The sequence below is a fragment of the Ctenocephalides felis genome, unplaced genomic scaffold, assembly GCF_003426905.1.
Source record: "Ctenocephalides felis isolate EL2017-DRISC unplaced genomic scaffold, ASM342690v1 CF-g0.4_SCAFFOLD_00845, whole genome shotgun sequence".
In the NCBI taxonomy this organism is placed as follows: domain Eukaryota; kingdom Metazoa; phylum Arthropoda; class Insecta; order Siphonaptera; family Pulicidae; genus Ctenocephalides; species Ctenocephalides felis.
The window spans coordinates 30,937,846-30,965,517 of record NW_020536999.1 but is presented as its reverse complement, the minus strand read 5'-3'; the positions used below and the strand labels follow the sequence as shown (position 1 = coordinate 30,965,517).

General features: G+C 30.1%; 1 protein-coding gene across 1 annotated transcript in view; it reads right to left on the bottom strand.

The window, feature by feature from the left end:
* The window catches only part of LOC113382074 (post-GPI attachment to proteins factor 6), a 109,219-nt gene that overhangs the window by 6,566 nt on the left and 74,981 nt on the right, over positions 1-27,672 (bottom strand). The window contains exons 4-5 of the mRNA XM_026620635.1: positions 4,377-4,516; positions 69-281 (exon numbers count right to left, since the gene is read on the bottom strand). Of these exons, the coding sequence (XP_026476420.1) occupies positions 69-281; positions 4,377-4,516 (353 nt within the window). The remainder of the gene's footprint in view (positions 1-68; positions 282-4,376; positions 4,517-27,672) is intronic.

Genomic DNA, 27,672 nt, shown 5'->3' with positions numbered 1-27,672 from the left:
TTGATGATACGTGTTTGGCTTAAAATAAAAGAACTCTTATAACGAATCTCAGTTGTTAAACTATTTACCTCCACTCATTCCTGCCGGATCCAATCTGTCAAAAAGTCGAAATCTCAAGGATGCTGACCTGGTCTCATGTGGCACGTGAAATCGTAACTTTTGTTTCTCACCGGGGACGGAGGCCAGATCATACACAATGTCCTGCACCAGGCTCGGGGAAGCTTCGTCCAGCAGCGCGTGCAGGGCGGACTGCATGTAAGTTTCGCAACGGGGCCCCAGGCCTGAGAAAGTAAAAATTAAATTTTAATATAATTTGAAGAAGAATTCGTTGTATATATAAACATACATTATATATGTATGTGTTATAGCGGCAATGAGAATGATGGACCAGAAATATCTATCAAATGGTGGCTCTCACACCATGGACCTGCCTTCAGGCAGACTATTAGTAATTATTCATTATTATTATATATACAAACACAAAAATATATGTAATTGTAATTAAGATGGTAATTAATTTCTATTTTGGTTTGCTTAATTACTTTCATACATTATAATAATAGTAATAAGATGATTAAATATCTGTATTCAATCACATGTTTCAATTTATTTTTACTACATTTTTTTTTAATATTTTACTATAGATATTACATGGTAATATTAAAAACATATTCTTACAATTAAAAACTACCGTGATTAATATTTATAAAGATAAATATATATATTTTTTCAATTTACTCACGTTACAAATGAATACAATAAGAGAAGTAAAAAATAACACAACAAATTATCAGATATTATACAGAGATTTTATTAATAAATACAGATTTTGTTCACAATTTTATGTACACATTTTTATGAGTTTCGTACCAATATTTATACAGTTTAACAATTAGACGCTAAATTATATCCCCTACCTAAAACCTAAAGACTCGTATAGAAAAATAATTAGAGGTGCGTAATTTAACATTTCAGAAATAAAAATAATTATTTCAAATAAATTTTCAAGATAAATAAATCTGCCTTAAGACATAATGCCATGCAAAACTAGCTAATTTTTCAAATTAGTAATGATTAAAAATAGTCAAATCTCAAAGAGTCTGAGAAAGGCCAAACGTATTGTATAAAGAAATTAGAATATGCAAATAGATAGCAATTTATATAAAAATGACCAAAACGTTTAAATATTTTTAAAAACTCCACGCATTAGCTTACCGGGTAGCGTTCCCGATTCGCACGCTGGAGGTTCTGAGTTCGAATCTCCGGCAAGAATTTGAAAAATATTAAGTAGTTAATTTGGAATTATAATAGAATTATGAATTGTAATTAAAAATATGTATTTAAAACAATCAAAATGTATAAAAATTAAAGAATAAAGAATTAGAATTAAATGAATTGAAATAAGAAGAATTTATAAGATGAAATGAGAAATATAGTAGAAGAAGGGGAAGTGTATAGAAGATGAAATGAGAAGATAGTAAAGAAGAAGAAAGAAGAACGCGAAGGTAAGTTAAGAAGTATAGAAAGAATAGAATTATATCAAGAAGAAGACAGTATGAAATTGTAGATTGTATAGAATATATGATTGTATAGAATAATGTAGGTGGCTAAATGCTCGAGTAAGCGAGGCCAATAAAATATATTAAAAAAAAATCCACGCGAACGAAGTGCACATACAGCTAGTTATTATTAATTTCGTTATTAGTAATTTTTGTATCGATTATATCGATATTTTGATACAACTTCAAATGGTTTGTTTACCAACCGAAGTTCATATCTATACAATGAAGAATTGTTGTTCTATGTTTGTTGATGTTAAGGCAATGGTCGAAGTAAATCTTTCATATCGTTCCTGCGTTTGGTAGGGACCAGAACAAAGGCGTGTGACCGGGGACGCCGAATGCACCCCGGTCGTCTTCGTCGCATTTTCGGGGTCTCGAAGAAACCAGGACAGTTTTTATTATAATATTTATCTTCAACTGACAATCTAAATAGATTACAGTGAGATATGTTTATGTGCGGTTTTAGATTTATTTACGTAAACAGGTGTATTGCAATATTGGAGTGATGTCGTATGCCTATTTGTCAGTCTATGCCGATAATTGATAGTCAAGAGTTCAGTGTGTGTCAAATTTACCAGGTGCAGATTTAGTGAAGTTTGGCCGCCACTACACAGGTTAGTTTAAATTTTATTCTTTAAAAATACATCATAAATTATCTGGTTATATAATATTTATTAATTTGAAGAACATTGACAATTAATACTCCAATATATGCTGTACAGAGACTGTCACTTTTGATATATTCTGCATATTTTTTTTCCAACATATAACATAACATAAAATATTTTTTTGTCAATTTTTTTAGATAATTTTACATTTACTTGATGTTTCTAATCATTCGGAATTGACGCCAGAATTGAACACAGTATGTTCGAAATTTAGCATTTTTTTGGCATTTTATCGTTGATCGGCAGAACCGTTTCTTTGGAATTATTGTTGATTAATTTCTTATTTATGAAACTTTGCAGAAAATTGACGGTGTAAAATAAATATTTATAACCTTGATCTGATATTAAGTTATTTTGCCTTTGGGAAATCTATTCGCTTATTAACAAGGATTAACTAATTAATTAACTAATGGGTTTGAAAATACACTTAAATTCTTGAAAAAAAAAATGAGATTTTTTATGTATATGCTGATGTTGAATAATTTGATTCTTCTCAATTTAGATACCATTTGATTATAGTTCAATATGCATGTAGGGGATGTTCAGCCCCTAACTTTTGACGCCTATAGAATTTTCATACCAAATTTTTATTTTATTCCACGTACATTTAATATGAATTAATATAGAAGCATTACTCCCAATGCAATAACATTTGATGGTAATAAAGGTAATTTGACTTCCCTCAATTTGAATATGTCGTTCGAAATGGATTCGCGTCGCTATTGGAGTTGATATAACTAGTAATGCGCGCAGCAATATCACATTGAGCATCGCATAATGTCAATTTCAGATTATAATTAAGTACGTGCTGGTAATATTAATTATGGGAATGAAATTCGCAATGGTTCGTATATATATAGCAAATATTAGTGAAATATGCTGTGGTATGTTGGAGCATTTCAATGCGTTCCATGCGTACTTGCCAAGGAAAAAAAGTTATAAATGCAGAAGCCCAAATCTTTGTGTAAAATATATGAATGGTTGTATTACTGTCAAATAAAATTTATTAACACTTACGGGACGGCACCAATTTCAAAACAATCTACGGTACCGGCTGCAAACTTGATTTTATTGTGTATGTTATGCAGTTTGTTTGATAAAAATTTTTGGTCATTGAAGGACATACATTTATAATATTAATTTATTTTTGATCATTTTATAAAGAATGGTGACGTTCAAAAAAATTTCCAAAATGCATAGCTGGTTGATTTTGACATGTTTTACAATAAAATGTTGTTCGCCGCCTTCTCCTGGTGCTTTTCTGTCAGAACAGACAATACAATCCCTTCTTCTTTATCTCACATTTAGAATATGCCACTGATTAGTCAGTATACTTGTTCATTTTTGTGCTGCCATAATGGTTTGTTTTTTTCTATTATATTGTCTAATAAATGTAAAATAATTTATTGGATATCTTATATTGCTTGGTATTTGTAGTCGGGGTGTTTGTTGATGTATGTCAAACTCGGTTATTGAAAGAGAATCGGCACATTCGCTAATGTCTTTCCGCTCTTCATTTAATTTGCCGAACATTTTTTTTGTTGGTTAGATAATATCATCATCACATTCATCACTATCTTCGGTGCGAATAGTAATTTCATAAATTTGTCTGTATGAATGTCTATTTGAAACTCATCTTCACTACTGCTTAATTCACAAAATTTACCAGTCGTTTTGCCATATTTAAAAGCGCTCGGTCGTTTTGAATATTAAAAAAAGACTATATAGCAAAAAAGGCTAAAAATACTACTAAAATAACTTGAAATTATCTTTAAAATACAACACTGTTTATCACTGCTATATGTAATTTATTCAACTTTTTTATACAAACTGAGTCATTGTTTATAAAATAGCCAGTGCCTCACAGAGTATGTTTGTCCACTCAGGTGGACAGCCGTCCCCAAAGAGTTAAATAATTTTTAAACGGATTTGCAAATTAGAAATTGTTTGTTTATATTTGTATTCCTCACTTGTATTCGATTCTTGGATCCAAACAGAAGATCAATAATAATTTTGGATTGATTTTGAGATTACTTAAAAAATATTTTTTTAAAAAAATCTAAAGTGCCCTAGAAGTAATTTATTATTACGGTTTTATTCTCCATTCTTTTTCGAGAATGTATAAAATATTTCTGCACATATTTACCTTGCTGTTCTATTTTGTCGAGTTTCGGATCAGTCCAGCTGAGAAAAGCGACACCGAACCAATCTCCCGTGACTGGCGTAGACAGATTCAACCAGTGAGTCGTTCCGTCGGACGGAAAAGTTAAATTATGCGCTTGCAGTCTGGAATAAAAATATTACAAATGTGTAAGAATTGTCTTGATATAAAAAATAATACTTAACATTATAAATAAGAAATGAAAAATATCTGTTTTTATTCAGCACTCATAGCAATTGGTTAAAACCTGCTTGATTAGTTCATAATAGAAAATAGTTATTGCTGGCTATTGTTATATTCGATTTAGTAATAGTTTGCAAAACTGTTGTGTACCTACTGCATATATTGTGCAAGTATGTTTTTAATATGCAGGTTTAAATGCAAGGTCATATATTTTGATTATTTAAGTCTTGATGCAACAGGATTCGATGTAACGGTAGTTTGATATATACTACCATCATAACAACTAAATTAGTAATTGTTTAACATTTTAATTGAAACTGTCAAAATTATGTTTCAATTGAAACTGTCAAATTATGTTCTTGAAGAATTTTCGTTTAGTGCGATAACATTTTGCGTTTTGCCAAATAGTCGAAATTAAAAGCAATAAATAACTATTTATATTAACAATAAATAAATAACAAATTCAAACCAAGAAAAATGCAACACACAATTAAAGACATTGTTGTAGGCAATTTGTTAATCATGTTAGTTAGTTTAGTTTCCTATTTTATTGGTTGTTATTTCATAAAACAATTACCAACAATATGATTTTTTCAGTTCTAAATTCGTTAACGTGCTGAATAATTACATTGTCAAAACATATATAATAAATAATTTATTTATTTATTGCTTTTCATTTTAAGTATTTGGCTTCAAATAAACATATTAAAAACTTTTAACTATAAATATGCTTTCAATTTTTCAATCAATTAGGAATGATAATGATAACTTTTATTATATAAATTTACCAAACTCGAGTTTCATTAAAGCTTCGTAATTAAATTCAAATAATTAGAAATTGCATAACTATTTTCACAGTAGCAGTTTCATGCCTCTAAAAATTCGTAATATACAATACATTGCTCCAACAATGAAAAATAACTATTGAAACAATATTCCGTATAAAAGTATCTCTAACATGATACTATCCACGTTATTACCTGCATTTTATGCAAACTATTTACGTTAGAAAAATACGCGAATTTTCACAGCTTTTCATAAAACTATTTTACGCGTTTTCTCTGGTAACAAGCTACTCAAATTGCATAGTTGTAGGATGGGGAAATTACATAATAGTTCCACTTGTTCTAGTCAAGATCTGATAGATAAAAGGGGCTACAAAAATATTTTTGTTTCAGAGAATTTTTTACAATTTTTGCTAATAAACTGCGTTTGTGAATGTATATATATACAATTTTAATATGTGTCTGTTTGTTTTTGTACTACACTTGGGGTTGCGGGCTCGCTAAAGTAAATACTCCTAAACACTTTTAACTTATTCAGGACCGCATGGTGAATAATGTAATATAAACAAGGAATACAATTATCATAAGTTATGTTTGCTCGTTGTTATCATGCTTGGATTCGGTCGACAGCAAAAAATATTGGCATAAGAAATTTTGAAATGACAAATGTGAGTCTAACGTATACGTTAAATGTTTCGAATAATTTAGTTCGATTATTTTATTGTTCATGCCTACAATATTTTTTGTTTGAAGTTTTTTTTATTTCTTCTTTTTAATAACAAATAAGTTATATTCAATAAATTATTTTGATCGACATGAATGAAATATAATTATAGATAGTAGTTACCCGATTGGGCATGTACTTTTAGATGCAATTTTACCGGAATCAAGTTAATTGGCTATAATTTTCTAGTCTTCTCAATTCTAGTGTATGGAGTAACGAAGCAACAAGTGAATTGGAATGATTTTTTAATTTTTGATGTAATTAGTCAAAATGTTTTTTATGAAGCCCTTGATATATTGCACCCTCAGATCATCATGCAAAGATCTATTGCTCACAAACCAAGGTGAACTTATCATCATTCTAAGTAGTTTTGATTGGATCCGCTGTACGAATGCCACATTAGATTTGCTAGAGCAGATAGGAACAATTATTGTTTTATAAAACAAAATTTTTATTCTCGATAGTGCTAGTTTTGAATTATATGCAGCCAATAAAGTTTTCTCACTCTGGATTTGATAGTTTTGATTTTTGTTTGATGATGATGATGGTGATGATGATTTTTAGTGATTTCTCTAGTGATTGAACAAGATCTCTAACATGTTGAACATTTTCGTTCTAATTCTTTCGTTCAATAATTTATATTGAACAACTTTTTAGGTAAATGAGTTTTTTTAAGTTCGATATTTTATGATTCTGTATGCGGTAAGAAAATCATTTCGTGATTAGATTTTATGTTAATAAATTTACACATTAATATTCCAGTATAATGCTCATTGTCTTAGCTTTACATTATACTTTAGCATTGTCATATCACTGCGAAGCATTCGCTCCTCATGTCATGTTTTAATTAAAGTGAGGAAGTTCTCTCATGTTGAAATTTGCCTTGACTTCTAAGACATTCAGTAAATATTTTACGTGTTTCACGAAATGTATTTAGAACATTTAAGAACTCGGAGAAACGTAAATGTTTTTACGTTCTTCTAAATGCAAGCATAAATTCTTATTATTATTAATCTAAAATATTAGAAAAAATCATGCTAGTAGTAGAAAAGTAATATTTTTATGCTTTTAAAGCTATCTAGATTCAACTTAACATAAATACTTTTATATTGGTAAAGTTATTCAAAAATTGTTTACTTATATATAATCACAACTCCTAAAATTATTATTAATGTAGGATGCTTAAGGGGTAGTACTGGTCTATACGCATTTTTGTTCCATCTTTGAATAATGATTTCTAATCTAATAATGTTTATTATAGGTATATTTGAATTCATTTCTATAAAACAAATAAACTTTTTAGGCGTTACACGTTGGAAAAATATTTTTAAAATATCAAATCAAATTTGTGTTTATATATCACAAAAATTTTAGCCATATTTTTCCACTGTTTAATTCAAAGTATCTAAGATTATAATTAGAATAAAATTTCCTGTTGCCAAAATTAATTTCGGGAAAGTATAATAATTGCTGGCTCTTGTGTACACGGGGGCCGAGGCCTTTACGTAGCGAACAAATGCAGTCGAGAGGTGAAATTATTATGAGAATGTCAACGTAGAAAGCAATTATGATCGAGGGCAAAATTGTTGATGTAAGCGGAAGGAAAATGAGGGCCGGAAACATAATAAAATTTCGTAATTGAAATCATTTGAGATAATATTATGAGTGCTTAAGTTAAACATTAATTTAATTTGACTCGAAATGAAAATAATCTAGTGCATATTTTCAGAAGTGAAAACGTTATGGCGTTTTATAAAAGTTTTTATAAATGATATAAGAAGATAAATTGAAAGTCTGAAATGTAAATAAAACATATTGTTGTTGAATAACTAGTTTTTGAAAAATTTTAGCTATGAATGATGTAAGAGTTAATGAAGGAGCGTATGAGAACAATGTACTTATAATTCAACTGATGAATGCCATAAACCTTATATTATGTAATATAAGGTCTATCCACCTAATTTCTAGAAAGATTGGTTTTAATTTAGAGATTGTCAATTTTTATAGATATTTATATGTCAAAATAATTATTTTTTTAAAACATTGACGTATGTTTTTCTTAAATATATTTTTGTGAATTCTTCAATTCAATTATCTGAAATATTAGTTCAGCATAAAAATTGAAAATGTCCGAAAATAAGGCGAGTCGCCCATCTGATTTTAACACTAAATCTCATAGAAAATCGTATATAACTTTTCCTAGTATCATTAGAAAACGCCAATATAATGCGGCTATAGGTAGTAATCAACGATGGGCCATTAACGACGGGTTTTTGCCAAATCATGTAAACGTAGTAGATAGAGGTGAAAAGATATTTTCCTGTGGCTTGTACTCAGAAGATGGTACTAAGTTCATGTCTTTACAACAGGAAAATGTTATAAAAATTTACGATGCCACAACTCCAGCATTAAAATGCACCCATGAATTCAAATGCAAAAATGAAGGCTGGATACTAGATGCCGTGTTTAGTCCCTGTGGTAATTACGTGCTTTACTGCAAATGTCCAGGAAAAAGAGTATATTTGTACAATATTGAAGATCAAGTTCATAAACATGTATCAAGTGCTTTATATACAAAAGACGATTTGTACTGCGGAATATTTCCTATCAAATTTAGTGGGGATTGTAAAATGTATTTATCCGCCATTACCGATTGTTACATCTGTATACATGATTTGGAAATCGATAAACCACTACTTTTTAAGGAACATACTGGAACTGTCTACTCAATGGCATTTCTTGAAAAGTCTTCTAAAATTTTCGTAAGCGGTGGTGCTGACACAATTTGCAGAATTTGGGATATAAGATGTTTAAATGAGAATCGAGCATCGCCGGTTGGTTTTTTATACGGCCATAGATATGATATTCTACACATTGATTCAAAAAACGATGGAAAACATTTTTTGACAAATTCTCATGACCAATGTGCCAAATTGTGGGACATCCGAATGTGTCGAGAACAAAAAATAGTCGACTATTTTCCAAGGCGCTACAATGCAGATGCTTATGATGACCCTATTATACCAGAGGATAGATCTGTTATGACATATGTAGGTCACATACTACAACGGACTCTTATGCGGTGTCGATTTTCGCCACAATTCAATACTGGCCAAAGATATACTTATGCTGGTAGCGCCGATGGTAAGGTGATAATATATAACACTAATTCTGGAAAAATCGTTAAAGAACTCGATCATAAAAATATGGATTGTATAAGAGACGTACATTGGCACCCGCATCGAATAGAAATTGCAAGTTCTTCTAGGGATGGTCAATTGGGAATTTGGACATACGAATCAAGGGGCGAAGGAGGACCAAGAGCAAAAAAAATGCGATTAGAAACCGATTGTAGCAGTTAGTAAATTTTGTCTTTTATGTAATAAGAAATTTGTTTTTTGTACATTTATTATAAATTTATATCAGAGTAAGGTTTAAAGTTTTGGTAATTAACCTTAAAAAAATTATTTATGATAACAATGTAGTAAACATTTTTACTATTAATTTTATATCAACTATGTGTAATAATTAAAAAATAATATAAATACTGTGTACAATGACAATTAGAACTATCAACAATAATGACAAATAAAATTGTATAATTATTTTCTAAAAAAGCATTTTGCAGCTTTTTTTTAAATATTTATAGTATTTTTTTTAAATTATGTTTTGTCTTAAAATGACTGTGAAATAAAAACATTTTTCTCATAAATCATAAATATGTGAAAATTTAATTTGCTTTAAGATTGCATATCGAACACAGTATCATAATAAATTTCCCGGCCATATATAAAATCTGGCAATCATATTATTATGAATTCTGGAGGGCATATATAAACTCTGGCGGTCATTTCATATATAGTCTGGGTGTATAAAATATGGCGGTTATATATAAAGTCTGGTGGTTTTATATAAATCTAGTAGTCATATATGATAATACAGTCTGGCAAATTTCCAAATTTTCGTCTAAAATTTTCTTTATTTCGGTACAAAATTCCGACAAAAGCAAAGATCAGTTGTTCGTGGAGAACGTGCTGAAACATTTCGCAAAAACAATGAATTTTAATTAAATGAAATCTCTTCCATTAACGCATTTGATACTGAGGCTTTTAGTCGTCCAACCCATTCAGTTATTGCGATGACATCTCCATTAATGGCTTCGAATGTTTGGTGTAGGTACATCCCGTCTCTGTACTATCCGTTAAACCAATAACGCAAGCTTGTTGCTATGCTAATGCTCTGAACAAGCTCATTTGCATGGAACTGTTGTGTTCCTGAGTGGTGGTACACACGGAAGGGATGTCACATTCATTAGATTTTCAGACAGGCTCCTCGAGCACAAAGGAAAGCGCAAGCAAGCATCACTATCGGCAGAGAGACGCAGTATAGACGACGACATGGAGACGAGATAATGCCAGTTATCTGGGATTAAAGAATATAGCTCCTGGTTGAATATCTCACTGACAGATTATTAGTAAATAATTATTTTTACTCTGTATTCTGTAAGAATTTAATATAAATGGGTGTAGTAGAAGTCGAGAAATCGTGGATATCGTATCGAAAACAAACAGTTTAGAGAAAAACGCGTTTAAAGTTTCGCGAAAGAAAAAAACAGACAATGGTTATCGTGGACAAACAGCTGTATCTTCAAAAATTATGTAAATGTTGGATTTTGTTAATATTTGGAAATTAAAAAAAACAAATTACTAGATTTTTTTTTCTAGACCAAAATACCATTTAAAAGGTATGATTTTAACTTATAATTTATTTTATCCACATATATATATATATAATATATATTTGGATAAAATAAATTATAAGTTAAAATCATATCTTTTAAATGGTATATATTTATATGGAATATAGATATAAATAATAATATATAATGGAATATATTTATAACTGACCAGTTAAGCAAATTTGATAATTTATAACTGTCAGTTATAAAAAGACATGGTATAAAATAATGAGATGTTGGAAAGAAATACTCAGTAGTTGACTTTCCATTCGCTAATTTATACATACACACAAACACACACATACACACACACACACACACACACATACACACACACACACACATATATATATATATATATATATATATATATATATATATATAGATCTTAAATATGTTTTCAAGTAAAAATAACCCTTCCCGGGCATTACTTCATCAAATTTGAATAATAAGTCAGCCCTATTAGATAAATTCTAATAATAAAGTAATCTAATATGGATGGTTCAGCTGCTGGGGTACCATCTAAAAATACGTCGCAAGAAGTTTTAGCCCAACAGCTTGTAGGACGTAAAGTTCTAATAAATGAGTTCTAATAAGGCTGTTAATAAATGAGGGTAGAACTTATATATAACGTTGAACTAAATTAGGATAATTGATTTAAAACTTTTACGAATAAATATTGGTGTTCTCAATACATAAAATATTGTAACAAAAGCTATTTTCCATAAATACTGAAACCTGAAACAGAAAATATATTAATGGACCGACGCAAAAGCCCTTTTCTTATACGTAAATTGAATTTTGAACGATACCAATTATTTACGTTCCGCAGTTTTCCGCCAACGCAAAGCAAAGAAAAAATATACACGTTGCGGCGAATAACTTTCAAATGCAGAATTTCAATATGTTCTGTTTGTTTATACATTCTGTTTCCCAACATATACACGTGTAGCACAACCATAATTTAAATATATCAATATTTAGATTCCTACACCGGAATGGACCAGAAAACATTTTGTTCGGATGAGACTTCCGTATAGGTTCGTAGATTTAATTTCAGATAAGAATTCTCTTCTGCTTTCCAAATGGGGCAGGAGGAGGAAGTTTGATATTCTATGCATAATACGAATTCATAATCCCATGTTTGGATGTACTCGCGACCGTTTTCATCGCTTTTGAAACGATCGGTTCTCGTCTGACTGATATTTGTGAAAGGCACATTTTTCAACTACTTAGGTATATATATTTTCATGAATGTGCTCAAAAGCTCTTCTGAAGTAGTCATGGAAGTTTTTCTTTGATGTTCGAGGTGGGGTTTATTGAATTTTATCATTAATATGCAGAATGTAGCATAAGCAAAATAAAAATGATTATAAATTGACCAATTGTTATAATTGGAGTATCACAAGAAGCGATAAAATTCTACTTTTTTCATACTTCAAATAATTTATATGATACAGACTTACGTTGGTTTAAAAGTATACATTTATATATATAAAAAAAACATTCACATTCATGTCTAGTTTGAGGCATTGTCAAGTGAGACATGTTTAAAACAAACTCTGATTATAGGAGTTGCGGTATGTAAAAAACTGCATTTTAAGATTATATATATATATATATATATATATATGTATATCTTATATATAAAATTCTTCTGTAACAATGTAAGTTTCATATTTCCTCCTAAACTATAATTCGGATTTTCATGAATCTTCCTGAAGTTTGTTCGGGAAATTTTTTAGAATGTTTTGATTCATAGAAATATAGTTAAATTGTAGAAATAAATAGAAAAAATTACAAAAAACCGCTTATCATTGTTTGCCCTTGAAAATATTTGAAGCTTAGTTTGACATTAAAAACAATTGAGGACTGTCATTTGCCAAACATTTCTATTCACTTATAGGCTAAGGCAATATTAGAATATAATAAATTCATAATTATGAATAAGGAAAATGTAATGTCTACATTATTAATGCCGAAAAGCAGCTGAGATGTGCCAAAAATTAAATTAATATAAGATGCAAATAATATAACATTCATGTAACAAGTGATGCAGTCTGGGCATGCGTCTGACGCGCACGGCGAATCGTGTTCTCAACTGCGCGTAGATTGCTTTTGCTTGCAATAATTTTGTTTGCGCACTTTGCGAACTGATTCGCCGTATGAATTCGTGCAAAGGAGCCATAAGTGATTGCGCTCAAAAATATTAAATTTGCAGTCGTTTTGCCTTACTATACTAAGTTACAATACAAAAAAAATTATTTAAAAGTTTCATTGTGTCAAAAATTCATATGTTTGTCATTGGGTACGGAATATTTACTCAATGGAGCGCTTTGGGTCTGAAATTTTTACTATTTTCCAATTCGTTTGGAATTTTGGAACTAGGTTCATCTTACTCTTCAGAAGTGAAAACAATTTAGACTCCTTTACCACTTCTCGGGTGGATGACATTTCTTTTCAGTGGTGTAATTTTACTTTTTTCAAAATAACGTTGGGTATCGATAAAAGAACTAATTATACGAGAAAAATATTTAATAATGTTTTTCAAAAAAGGAAATACTTTTCAAGTTACTGGCTACTGAATATTTGTTTCTTTTTTGCGTTTTTCATCATTTGTTGCTAACACCTTCAAAAATATACATTTTAACGAAAATCATGTAATGAACAGAATTATATCAATTAAAATCTTAATAAATCGTTATTTTATAGTGTTTTAGGAACATTATTAGGCTAGATATGAAAATGGGTTTTTATAGTGCTCAAAATAAGCTTTAAAATGAGTACTTCTGCGTGAAAAATGAGTGAGCTATCATGCAGATAAAGGACGCATGCAATGTTTTTTTTTTTTCATTTAAATCAAATACTTTGAGTGCCATATCCACCAAAATTAAAAATAATCGTATTCAATCTAGAATTAACTTGGTTTAAGAGATCTTGATGGATTCTAGAAAATACCACAACTTTAGTACAAATGATTCTTAAAAAACTCATGATTTCATGAAAAAAAAACATTTTAAAAAAAACAACCAATTTCTCAACATAATACCTCTGAAAGAATACGTATAAAAGTATATATATAAGAAAATTCGAGGTATTTTTCTGACTAATTATTATTGTTTATTATTTTTTCGTTACACAAATATTGATAGATGTATGATTAATTAAGGAGCTGTCCAACCAGAGGTCTTTTGAGCCCTTTAACCCTTCGCCGTTTTACAATAAGAGAAGTTACGGTAAAATTAATGATAGAGAAAGTTGTAGCTCATTTAATCACCTTTAAAATAGTGTATTACAAGTTCTGATAAAATCAGAATTAAAAGAGTAATAATCCAATTAATGCTGTGGATGGCGACGGAGTGCAAATTGTTAAAAACATTGAAATTAAGATAAAGATTAGCCTATTTCCAAAATATCAAGTAAATTGGAGCACAGTAAAAAAAATTTACAGAGCAATAATTTTGTTGATCGTAAGTTGAATAGAGCACATGTGAACAGGATTTGACAAATTAATTCACTTCAAATATAAACTTAAGCAATAATGTATATTGATTTATTAGAGAAAAAAATGCAATTTAGATATTAAAATTACTTAAAGCCAGTTAAAATATGGTACAAAATTATAAAAATTATAGGCAACATTATTGAAGCAATTATTTTGGGTGAGAAAAATAAAAGGTGATATTGCACCTTTGCCGCGAATGCTATATATTAATTCTTTCTGAATTTTTTGTACTTTTTAAAAGATTTCAATTTTCAACATGAGTATCTTATGCTATGACCATAAATCAAAAAGGCAGACGATCATTTTTAGTGTGATAAATTTGGAAAATCAATGTTTTAGTCGTGAATAAACAAAAAATCATTCATTTATACATCCACATCTACAGGTATGGCTAAAAATACTATATAACCCTTAAATGCAATAAAATAAATTGAGCTATTGGAAATAAATTTGTTCTATAAATCGCAGTGTATAATTTTTAATATACAATTTTATTGAACATTTTTTAATATTTGTTAAATAAATAATTAAAGTGTTAACTGTGGGAATTGAGAACAATCATTTTATTTGAAACAGTTCTACATTCAACATCACTTATATATTGGTGTAAATAGTAATTCAAAAAACAGTAATTATTATTTTTAACTAAGCAGTAAATATTAGTATAAAATATTGAAAAATTGTAGACGTAGGTACAGAACAACGTCTGTCGGGTCAGCTAGTATATATATATTTATATACAAACAGTTTAAAATAAATTGCAAAAATTGACATATATATTACTACTATTAGAATTATTTACAACTCGTTGAATGCATATGGAAATTGAAATATCACCTGCAGTATCTGCACATTATTATTGAAAAGCAATATGTAACACACCGTCTTCGGTTTCAACAATGCAAATGTACAGTTCTGTACACTACCTTCATCTTCATCGGACCTCAAATTCTAATCTCGACTCAAGTGATCATTACCTACACAAGCCTTGCGGACATCTATGAATATTATCAAAAGCCCGCTCGCTTCTTCTTCATGGCTCGGATACACATCAAGCAGTTACGAAAGGTCGTACAAAGGTCGACAGGAATTCCTATCGAAGACGTTTGTCGATTTTACATAATGCCCCTTTAAGTCTGTAAGTTAGGTTTACCCCAAAGGTAGTACACCTCATTGTTATCATAATACCTAATCATGGGTTCTCCTTGCCCTACTTAACCCTCATCTTGAGGTAAAACAGAATTGATTCGGATGATTTGGAATGGAAATACAAGATTCAAGATCGTATTACATTAATGAAATTAGATTTATCAAATACGAAGCGTTATTATAGAATCAGTAAACAAAGATCCAATAATTTAATATTTTTTTAGGAAAAACAATTAATTAATTATATTTATCCTGCTCTTTTGTTGGAGTCTGTGTTATTTTTCAGTGTATATATTTTTTAGATTATGAAACTATGGATTTTTGGTTAAATAGAATTTATCGTTGATATAATGAATCTATCGTTTTCAATTTAGTTTTTTTATTCATAGTTTTACTAATTGATTTTTCAAGGTAAGTTTACAAAAGTCTAGTTGGCAGAACGAAGAATATACCGTTTGCAATGGGATTACAAATTAAAAATTCTTATTAAAGTCATCTCTAACGTGGAATAAAGCGCTTACCAATAGTCTGATTTATTTATTTATTTATTGCTCTTTTTTATTTTAAGTATTAAGCGAAAAATAATGTTTGAAGCAATATCTATGTATTAAAAATTATGCAATTCATGTATGATTTTATGCATTTATTTTTTAAGATAATAACTGTTCTGATTCGGTTAGTTCATAACGTGAATTTTAGAAAGAGTTCGTGTTCCAAACCGTGGAGTCTAAATCTGTTAGAATAGGACACTTTTCGCGGATAATGTCGTAGAACCAGATATAATTAGGTAGTGACTATATCAGACAATTAAAAGATGATAAATAGTTTCAATTGTTGTATATATGGATAAAATAATTTATTATTAGAGATTGATAGGTGATGTTATTTGATTGAATGTTGAGTTAATACTTAAAGTTGACGTTTTAGTATTGATTAGATTTTTCTAATTGGTTCATTTTTGGGTTCAAGTGACTGCCCATCACATTCTTTTTCAATCAGATATTGACCTTTGATTTGGTTGAATCGAGTTCAAGGAGATATAATACCTAAGAAGGACGGATTAATGATTGATGGTCTGCTTAAGGTCACAACGAAGCATTACAATGTAAGAAACGCTTTGATACTACAAAATAGTGCGATAAAAAGGATTAGGTTAGAAGAGTACTAAAATATCATACGGCATCCAATTCTGGGGGTTTTCATCCGAACTAATTAAAGTATTTAAGCTTCAGAAAAGAGCTATTCGAATAATTTTTTCCTTGCCTAGTAAAGCCTCCTGCAGACCTATATTTAAAAAACACAATATTCTAACTGTCCCATGCATTTTTCTGTTGGGAACATTATCTTTCATCAAAAACAATTCGAAACTTTTTGATATGGCTTCGTCCTCCTCAAACTCCAACACTAGACACAAACTTATTAAGGCGCGCACATATAAATTAGCCAGCTCTTTCAATGCGATCGACGGCCTAGGTATTCAGTTTATGAATAAACTTTCACTCAATATCCGAAATTTAGACAGCAAAAAATTTCATGCTTCCCTAGTTAAACTTTTTAAAAAATTAGTTTTTTATGACATTACCGAATTTCCTCAATTTGATTTCAATAACTATTTTCTTGCATAATCCTTATCCTGTATCTATGTAGTCTGACCATTTGATCGCCTGTACAACCATGTTTTTTTGTTGCTATTTTATTAATTTAAATTTTTTACGGTTTTAAATGAGATTAACTTTCAACCTTGAGCAAAAATTTTGAGCTTGACTGGTGGTCAAATAGACTTTAATATGATGAACTTGATGATGAACATTGTATTTAATGTTCGAATGCTTATTTTCAGCTCTTTTTTCAGAAGCGAAATTTGTGCAGCTATTATGATTATTATAAAATTACTATCCGTTTAATATTAATTATGAATAAGCTTGACAAGAGCCTGAAATAATATCTATTATTATTGATTACGGCTTGCTTATGAATAAATAAAATAAATAAATTAATAAAATAAATATATTCATGGCGTTAACAAAAACAATATGTTTAATTAAACAATATATTAACTGCAAAAGATTCTTCATTGGTTGTTGTACCAAACTTTACATTTGCTAATAATACGTGAGTTAGAGATTCTTCTTTCTAATGTATGAGCATAAACACATCACATTTATTTTCATCTTCTTCTCTCTAGTACATTAATTTGAGCAGATATTCCTGGTACTATGTTAATATCTTGCATATACTATTTCAGTCCTGATACTTATGGGAACTCCACCTTTAGAGATATCAAAGTAATACAACTGTCACAGCAGAATTGGTTATCTGCTAGCGACATACGTGTGAGTTTTTTCGGTCGTGCGTTTTTCGTGTAAGAGTACGCCCTCCGTCGTTATCATCATGGTTATATTCGTGGTACCTTCGCTTCCGCGTCGTTCCCTGCGGTACCCTTATCGCACCTCGTGCCACGGCCGAGGTTATGTCTGTCACTCACTCTGACTCTCCGAGTCCATGAAGGGATGCAGATAAGGGAGGGTACCAGAAGATGATTTCAAAACGAATAGTACTGAGATAGTTGCAGATGTAGGTTGTCAATAGAATATGTTGACTTTTATTATATGAATAATTGCAGAAATCAAAAATGACTATTTAAAATATTTATAAACCTGGATTGGCTCTTATGGTATTTTATTTGTACTACAATTTTTATCAACCAATTATAGAGTTATTTATCATTTATTTCATTGCATATTGACATGCACATGAGCCTGGTTATAAAACCTCGAATATTGTGCAAGATTTTCAAACTTTGAAGTCTGAGTTTTAAATTCGGTGAAAATTCCAACGAAGCAGAAAATACCATCAGAATGTTATCAATGCACTACGAAACAGTGATTGAAGGATTATACCATATTCTGTCAGGTATTTTATTTGTGTCATTATTTTTATCGACTAAGTAGATATTTTTATTTACGTTTTACCCCAAAATCTTCAATCGATTTTATACATTCAAAACTGTTCCAAAAATATTGGTTCGAAATCGCGTTGATTAGTTTTTGGTAAAGATCGGCCAAACCTAATCTTTGTAATTAAATGTTGAATTTTTTTTTGTCTATTTGAGCTTAGTCCTACGATAGATTTCGTAGTCTAAAATTACGTACTTAAATATTATATGCCTACAATAAGTGGTTGGATTATAAAAATTCATCAAAGCTTAGAAAGCTTCTAATCAGAATCTATTTCAAAAATGTGTATACGTTTTGTGTTTCGTAAATAGGTACTGATTACAGCTGACTTCCATTAGTTTTTTTTGTTATAATTTATTTTTGTTAATCAAGACTATAATGTCTTATATACAAAATTGAAACGTGCAAAAAAAATAAATCAAAAAAATATAATAAATTAAATATAAAATAAAACAAAGGTAAAATAAAATAAAATAACAGTAATACAAAAATAATAACATAAATGAACTATGATGACGCGTGCAGACATTGGGCTAGGTGTTTGGTAGGTCGGAAGGCCATTTCTTGCTTAGTCTTCTGAACTTACTATTCAATAACTTGAATAGTAGGATTTGTATGCTGGATTAATTTATTGTTGAAAGATAAACTTCTAATTTTGATCATTTCAATGACAGTAGAGATTTCCAAATTCTTATGTAGGCAAAAGTTCGAAATATATTAAAGCGAATTATTAAGATACGTAGAAAACGTCGTTTATTAAAATACATTTTAAGAGCATGAATAGTGAAATGAAATGAAAATTTGTTAAAGAAATTAATTCAATTTATACAATTACAGATATCATAAGAATGATTGAAAAACATCGCTTTGAGTACTATTTAGTGAAAGCAAAAATTTTATTTTCAAAATGAGCAGTTGAATATTTTACTTTGATATCTGAATCTATTGTATTAGGTTAATTATGTGTACGTATTGGGAAGTTCATGCAACTTGCCTTAAGGCAAAGGGATCGTTCAAATGTTACGTAAGTAGATTTATTACAATTATTTTTACCCCCTCATCTCCCTTGTCAGCAAAAGTAAGCAAAGCTGTCACCAAAATGTCACCCAAAATAAGCAAATCAATAACCCCCCCGCCCTCCTATAGTGCTTACGTAATACTTGAACGGCCCCAAAATGCTAACTAGAACTAGTTAAATATTTGATTAAATGCAATATTTTAGATTCTGGAATAAGTTAAATTTTATGCAAAAGGGTGATTGTTATTATACTCAAATGTTAAGTGTTAATAAACAAGCTTGTGACTTATCGAAATATTAATACGTGACGAATAAAATTTTAACTAATATCAGTTTGTTGTGGCGGACGTAGCTCAGAGGTAGCATGTCCGACTCACATGCCGGAGATCGATGGTTCGACTCCTGGCGCTTCCAAATAATTGTTAATTTGTAGAATGCAAGAGAAAATATAAGTAAATAGGAATAAAGAAGTTTAGAAGATGAGAAGAACATATTGAGAAACAAGAAGAAGAATGAGAATTGAATGGAAGATTAGGATTTAAGAAAAGATAGTATATATATGATGAATGTATAAGAAATATATATGTAACAATTGTATAAGAATATGATGAAGAATAAAATGAATAATGTATGTGGCTAAAAATGCTGTAAAGCGGAGGCCAATAAAATTAAAAAAAAAAAAAATCAGTTTGTTGGTAATCTGATTAAAATCTATTACTCTCAGAAAGTAGATAACAATAAAGTGTAATATAGCAGTAGCCAAATACAGTAGTTTCATAACTAAATTTCAATACTTTCTTTAAAATAGATAAAGTGTATATCTCCCAAGAAAGCACAGAGCTTTTCAATCAATTACAAATACATTCTACAAAATCTGCCAATCATTCAGCATATTTTCTGTTTAAAACCCAAACAATGTACGAATCGACGAGTTCCAAACCCCGAGCCATCTTTTTTCCAAAGTCATCTTCCCATTACCAGTTCCTTCCCGGTCAGATCGCGCGTTATCACCGTACCGCGTGGCCTCCTGTGAATGAGAAGCGCGTGCAGATCGATCACGGACCGCAAACGTCCCGCGGGACATCCATAATTCATGAGATGTACGTTTTCGTTGTGTTACCGCGGCGGCAAAAGCATCCGACTAGAGACTGATGCGTCGTCGGATTGGCCGCAACTGGCTATGCTGCCGCCGGTAGAAAGCGACGTGATAACTGCCCGTGAGACACGGCAGGAACTATTTGCAACCGAGTTGAGGTGACTTTAGTTACATGAGGGTTATGATACTGCGAGAGAAAATGGAGTTTTTTTAATCATATTGGGAAGAAGTGGGTGGGAAATAGTTGTAGGTTCTGGTAAAATTGTCGGACATTGTTTTATAGTAGCTGCCCAATTTTATCCGCAAAGAAAAATCATGGTTTTGGAATTTTTAGAACCACAATTTTGAATCTTTCGATTTTTTTCCCTTCCGGAAATGATTAAGTTTTGTCAAAATTTTTGAAAATTCGCATTTTTACTCTTGGATTCACAATTATGAACCATTCGAATTTTTTTTCCTTGCAGAAATGAATAAGTTTTACTTACCATAATTTTGTATCATTCGTATTTTTTGGCCTTGGATACTACTATTTATATTGCAACAAAAATTATATATTCCAATAAAAATTGGTGTAAATAATAAACAGTTTTCATGGTTAATTTATCATCATGATTTTCAAAAATTATTAGTTAGACAAAAGTATATTACTGAATTGTAGGTAGAAAACGATTCTGGATAATTATCTTCTTATATATAAAAACTCTTTCAAATGTCTAAGTAAAACTCGAAAACGGCTGAATCGATTTGGCCAGTCTTAGTCTTGAAAAATTCGTGCTAATCAGTAGGTGGTTGGAAAGGTGAGATATTATTTCAAAATTGCGTAGAAACTTTACATTTTTATTTTGAAAGTTTTTATAGAAGCGTACCTTGAATAAAACAATGGACGGTGGCTAATAAGTGAAATGTCAAACGTTTTTGACAGATGATGTTTAATTACTTTTAATAGGTTGTTCTGCGTAAATATTATTTAATTATGATTAAATTGTAGTAAGTAGATTTGTTCGTAGTTTCATTTATACATAAAAACGTTATTAAACGGATCACAAGTGTTTCTAGAAACTCAAAATATCAACTTTTTTGATATGTTAATATGAAAATGCACTTTTTGGCGTTGTAGCACTCTTTTCTGCAAATCATATTTTTCTCAAACACGGTGCTCTGAAAGATCTCATTTGTATAATTATATACTCATTTGTATTTATAAACCATTTTCTAGGTTATATTATTTTCTATTTATGTTATTTTAATTCAGAACCTAAATTTGATATCAATCAAAGGGACATTTTGTCGAATAACATTTTCCCAGTTACAATTTCCCAGAATTTATCGTAAAATATGAAGGTCCGGTGTTAAAAACGTCCATCACCAATGTGTCAAAGACAAGTAAAGTTAAACATTGTTTAGCTCAATATTTGAATGTAGAGGGAAAAAGATGTATAACCAGCTATAACCTTGATTCTCATGACCATGCTATCGGGAGATAAACGTTAATCCTTGAAAATCCATAATAAAAGTATTTTCTAGATATAAAAGCTAGTTTATACTGAATATGCAACTATTTTATTTTAAGACAAGTTTTTTCTTCTGAATCAATTGGTTACATATCTTAGCTTATTCACAATATTGCCCTTAAGTTATTGTTTTGTATATGGTCATATTTTGTTAGTGTGAATATTGAATTTTTGATATATTAACACTTTGGTGACCAGTCACGAGTAAACTCGCGTTATGGCCGAACGTTTCTGACCAAAACTAGATATGTTTGTAAAAGCTGTTGGTGCCACCACATGTAGATGATCGTCACACTGCTTTTCATACGAAAAAATTTAGTAAAGCTTATTTATATTGTTTTACTTCGACATTCTATCACGAAATAATAGCCTGTGACATCAGTTAGATTTCCAATAACATTGCCGGTCATCAAAGTGTTAACTGTACTTTAAACAGTATGATTAAAAGTGAATTTATTATGAATTGAGTGCAATCATGATGCAATAGAATTGTTTATATAGAATAGATTTTCTTTGCTAACTGAACCTAATTTTTTTTCCGAAGTTCGGATTTAGCTTTTCTAGGTTTCAATCTTATTAGTCGCCTCTGAATTTTGCTTAAAAGTAACATAAATCTCCAACTCAAAATCGGCAAATCTTAAATAGATTAAAGTTTTCTTCGTGCAACTTTTTCACAAACTTCATGTATGCAAAAGGTATCGTATGCGATGAAGTTCTCTACTAACTCCGTGAAAACCTCCAGTATTGTGTACGATTTTCAAAGTTTGAAGTTTGAGTTTTAAATTCGGTGAAAATTCCCACGAAGCAGAAAATACCTTCAAAATGTTAACAATATACTGCGGAACGGTGATTGAAAAATTAGTCAAATGCTTTTACTATCATTGTCAAATCTTAGATCATCTTAGTTACTGCATTCCAAAAAATATTTGCAAAATTCCAGAATTACTTAGTTATATAGTATTACGATGTCATCAATTATAAGTTTATAGTAATTCATTTGTGCTAAACTTCTAGCCAAAACAATTGTCCTTAACCTAATTCAATTCATTGACAATTATTTCCATTCAAGCGAGTTTTCTGATTGAAAGTCTGATTACAATTAAAACTTTAGCTTTCTCTGAACAGAAACTTTATTGTTTCCGTCAGTTGTTGTCATTTGTGTAGATGAAAACTTAAATTGAACCCGTGACCTATTTCTTACTTTGCTAAATCGAAACTCTTCGTACAATTTAGTAATTTTAAACAGATTTGCAACAATTAGTTGGTTAACAATTCAAAGAATTAGTTTGAACTTTCATTTATTAAATTATGAAAACTTTATGTAAAATGCAATATTGAACCTTGTTAGTCGCTTATGGGTTTCCATCGTTGTCTTCGTTTATATTTTTTTCGAATAATCTACAACCTATACTTTTCTGCCTTTACTTCTTTCATTTAATTAGTGATAGCTTTTTGATTCGATAGTAGATCACGCTAAATTATCAAGTTCATTATTTAAGATTGAATACATTTATCTGAGAGCACACTATTCATACTCATTCTCATGGTTCTATTAAAAGTAGTACATTTGTATACCCAGAACACTTCGTTTCAATCGTATGAATAAATCTCGCAATAAAAGAGAAGAAAAAACATACATTTCGTGTAAATACATTGTCAAAGTAGCGGGTATGCGACAATGCACGCTTGTCACGTGCTCAATCGTGTCTTTTATCAGAGGCACTCCCATCCGTTTCCCTCGCGCGGAACGTTTGAAAAATTACCGCGGATCTTCTCTTTGTCGTGTGATAGGTACATAGTCGACATGGGGCTGAGGAAAAATTCGATAGACTTATGATTTAATCTTCTAACATAGTTTTTCCAAAGTTTTGCCACCGAATTTGAAAGCATTCTCCGTTGATACTTGTAGTGCCTATTTGCAGATACTACTAATTGTGGTATAAACGAAGATATACTTTGGAACGTACATACTAGAGTTTATACAAAAACCGACATTTCAGAAAACCGGTTTTTTATTTTCAATTTTACTAAAAAACCGGTTTTAACCGGTTTTCAAATTTTATATAGAAAATAAATTTTTGCTCGAATATTTTGTTATTTATCCGCAATTTTAATGTAATTTAAAGTCAAATACTGAATTTATTTGTTGTTTAATTTTATAGATAGTAAACAAAATTATTTTTATTTCAATTAGTTGAACTAAAAAATGATAGTTTATCTTGATTAAATAACTTTGAAAATAATTATTCGTTATTCATGCATCATTTTCATATATAGGAATGTAAATATTTTTATGATAGTGAATAGAAAGTTTTAGAATAAATAAAAATTATACATTTTTAAATAAAAAAAATCATCAAATTAAAAAAAACTGATACATGTTGACACATACTAGTTAATATTAATTTTAGTTTTAAAAACAATTAGCTAAACTCGAGTATTGTCTGTTCCGAGCAATTTTAATTAATTCTAATTGTTTTTTGTTTAATAAAATATGATTTCAAGAAACTGAGAACATCTATCGAATTGCTACTTAGACGTGTCCTTTGTTTACTCACAGAAATTCCTGAAATAGAAAATACTCTCATACTTGCGACCAAATTATGCTTAATTGCTTTTAAAGCCTGGTATAATAATTCTATGTTTTTTGTTCTTTAATTTGTGGCTTCTAGGGTTTAAAACTTTTTTTTAAGTTTTAAGTTTCAAATGTTATTGAAACGATATGATTTCAAGAATCAAAACGCTTTCATCTATCTTTTATATTTGTCTATTTTTTCATTTTTCATTTATACAGTGAAAACCGACTTTATTCACTAAAAAACCGGTTTTCCAATTCCATAATTTTCGCCAAAAACCGGTTTTTAAAACCGGTTTTTGAAAACCGACAAACCCTAGTACATATATATTTATGAAATTCAGACAATATAATTGAGACAAAGATTAGAATAACTTAGACTTATACTGTAGCTGAACTGATGGACCGTTTATGCCGCATAACAGACCAATGTTATGGCAAGACCATGTTACGCTTCAACTTGCATACATTATGCTACTGATTTATACTAAATTCTATCAAAATATCATGTATTTGCTATGCATTCAGCCATTTTACACATAAATTGCAACGTCACTTGTATGTTATGAAGCTGGGTCAGAAGGACCCTGTTATCTAAGACATTTGTGCGGTTTCTAGGTTAGGTTTTCTATCTGACAACCTGAGAAAAATGATTGACTGCACAGCAACTATACGACTATCTTCAATATCTAGAACGATTTAGTATGGAAAGTTCTACATAACATAGCCTTCTCATAACATTGGTATGTTGTACGGCAGAATCGGTCCATGAGACTGATGATGAACTGCTCCTCTGTGGCGGAAACAGTGTTGCCAATAGAAAACCACAGTGTTTTAGCATTCTTTTGGTGTTACCACACGTTAGCCTATAATATTGGATGAATCCGGAAGATAGCATAACCTACTTAATAAAGCTCAAAAATATTCATAAAAATATTATAAAGAAACATTCTTTTACCTGTTCGATTATATTATCATGAATATCTATGCCTTATCATCTTCGAAATTTTTCAAACACAATCTTTATATGAAAACACATTAGGATTTACCGAGAATGTCCACTAATGCATTCTTACATTTACATCTCAATGTTTCTGAATCGATTTCACAATCCTGATCTTCATTGCCACCTCATCAGCCCGCATTGTATGGTGAATTGAAGGATTTGTTACTTTGTTACTCCTATCCGGGTCACGCAGATTTGAATTAAAGATCGGTTCGTCGCCGTACGGAACCATAAATTATGCGCAGATGAATCACTGATTGTGCAGGCGGCTTTGCCGATACCCGCGAGTTAGTTGTCAGGGGGAAAAGAACAGACTAACTACCGACAGAGAACTCACGTTCGGTAGGTGTTCGAGATAAAAATATCTACGGGAACGATCAGGGATTTCTTGGTTTTACAGAGTGTATCGGAATGTATAAATGATTGTGATTTATGCGACTGCGATGGAAAATGATTACCTTAAATTTATTATGCACGGAGTACGATGATGCATGAAATGCTTACAGATACATATATTGAAACTCAGGAAAATATGTATTGTATCGACTATCTAAGTGCAAAGCTCATCTATTTTAATTATCTCCGCTAATAATTAGCCAGTAAACATGGAAGAAACTTGTGAAGAAAAAACAATTATTCCATGAACATTGCTGACTTCCATAATCGTGATACTTAATTAAAATTTTGAAAACGTGCTTCTTGTGATTCTTATACAAACAAAAAATAATTTATTAAAACACTTCTGTAGAGTAAATAGAACTCGAAACATTCAATCTTATTTTTTATGTTTTTAGTTTATATCAAATTCTCATATTTCTGCCCTTGATCTAAATTAACAGAGGCAAAGAACTACTAAGAAGATTTCATTTGTATTGTAGTTTTTTGTGAGAAGAATTTCAAAGGCTATTTTCTGTGAATTTGTGAATATGTGAAAAAAAAGAGAAAAAAAATATATTAAAATAATTGGGAACCAGAAATAGTAAAATTTAAAAATTTGAACCAAATATAAAGTCCGAATCCTAAATGTAGCTAAACATTTGAATTTTCAATTTTGTTACTATTTTCTCCATCATGTTAACCTTCTTACTTTTATTTTTTCCAATGATTGACAAGTGTAAATGATGCACCTTATAATTTCATTTCTTACACAATCACTCATCGCGTTTTTGCTCCAAAATCTTTCACAGATGTGTAAGATTATCATGTTAATAAATAATGCCATTTTTGAGTAGATTACCCTTGAGAAATTGCCTTTTGTTAAATTTCCTGACGGCCTTGCCCTACGTTCAGAATAATAATTCATTTATGTATCCCTCCGGCATAGAACAGTCGTAAAATTCAAATATATATCATTTATAGGATCTGAACGTAGTACATTGATAGCAATTTTATTATCAACGCTTGTATTTCGGAAAATTGTGTTTTCGTTTAAAGCATGTTAAATTCATAGGATTATTCCAGGCGGCGCTCGAAGTGAATCTTGAGATTATTATATGAAATATGAATGGTTGTAACTTCAAATTGAGGGAAAATTGAAGCTAAATGCTCTCAGCACCTCGTAAGAGACGTCTCGACTAATTCACATGTTTATTAATATGTATTATAATGCTGCAATATCAGTTTCACGAAACTATAATGATATTAAATGAAATTCTTTTGTCGTCATAAACGGTCAAAAGTAAAAACTTCAGTTGTTAAATAATGTAGATAGTACAAAATAAATGTTCAAATTTTTGTTATACACTGAGATATATAACTTTATTGTTTAAATACCAATTAAAAATGTGTATGAAACGATGTGTCAAGAGGGTATTCAGGTCAAGAGGCATAAATTTGCTGATGCCGCAAATAATTCAAACAATATTTTTACTACGTTTTTTGTAAGCAATTAATTAATGTTCTGGTAGTTTAAAATTAAAATAAAAATTCAAAAAAATCAAAGTTTTAATTCTAGAAGGCGATAAAGTGGGGCACCAGACCATACTCATGATTTCAGCCCTCCAAATAAGGAAACAAAGAAACAAAAGAGGATTA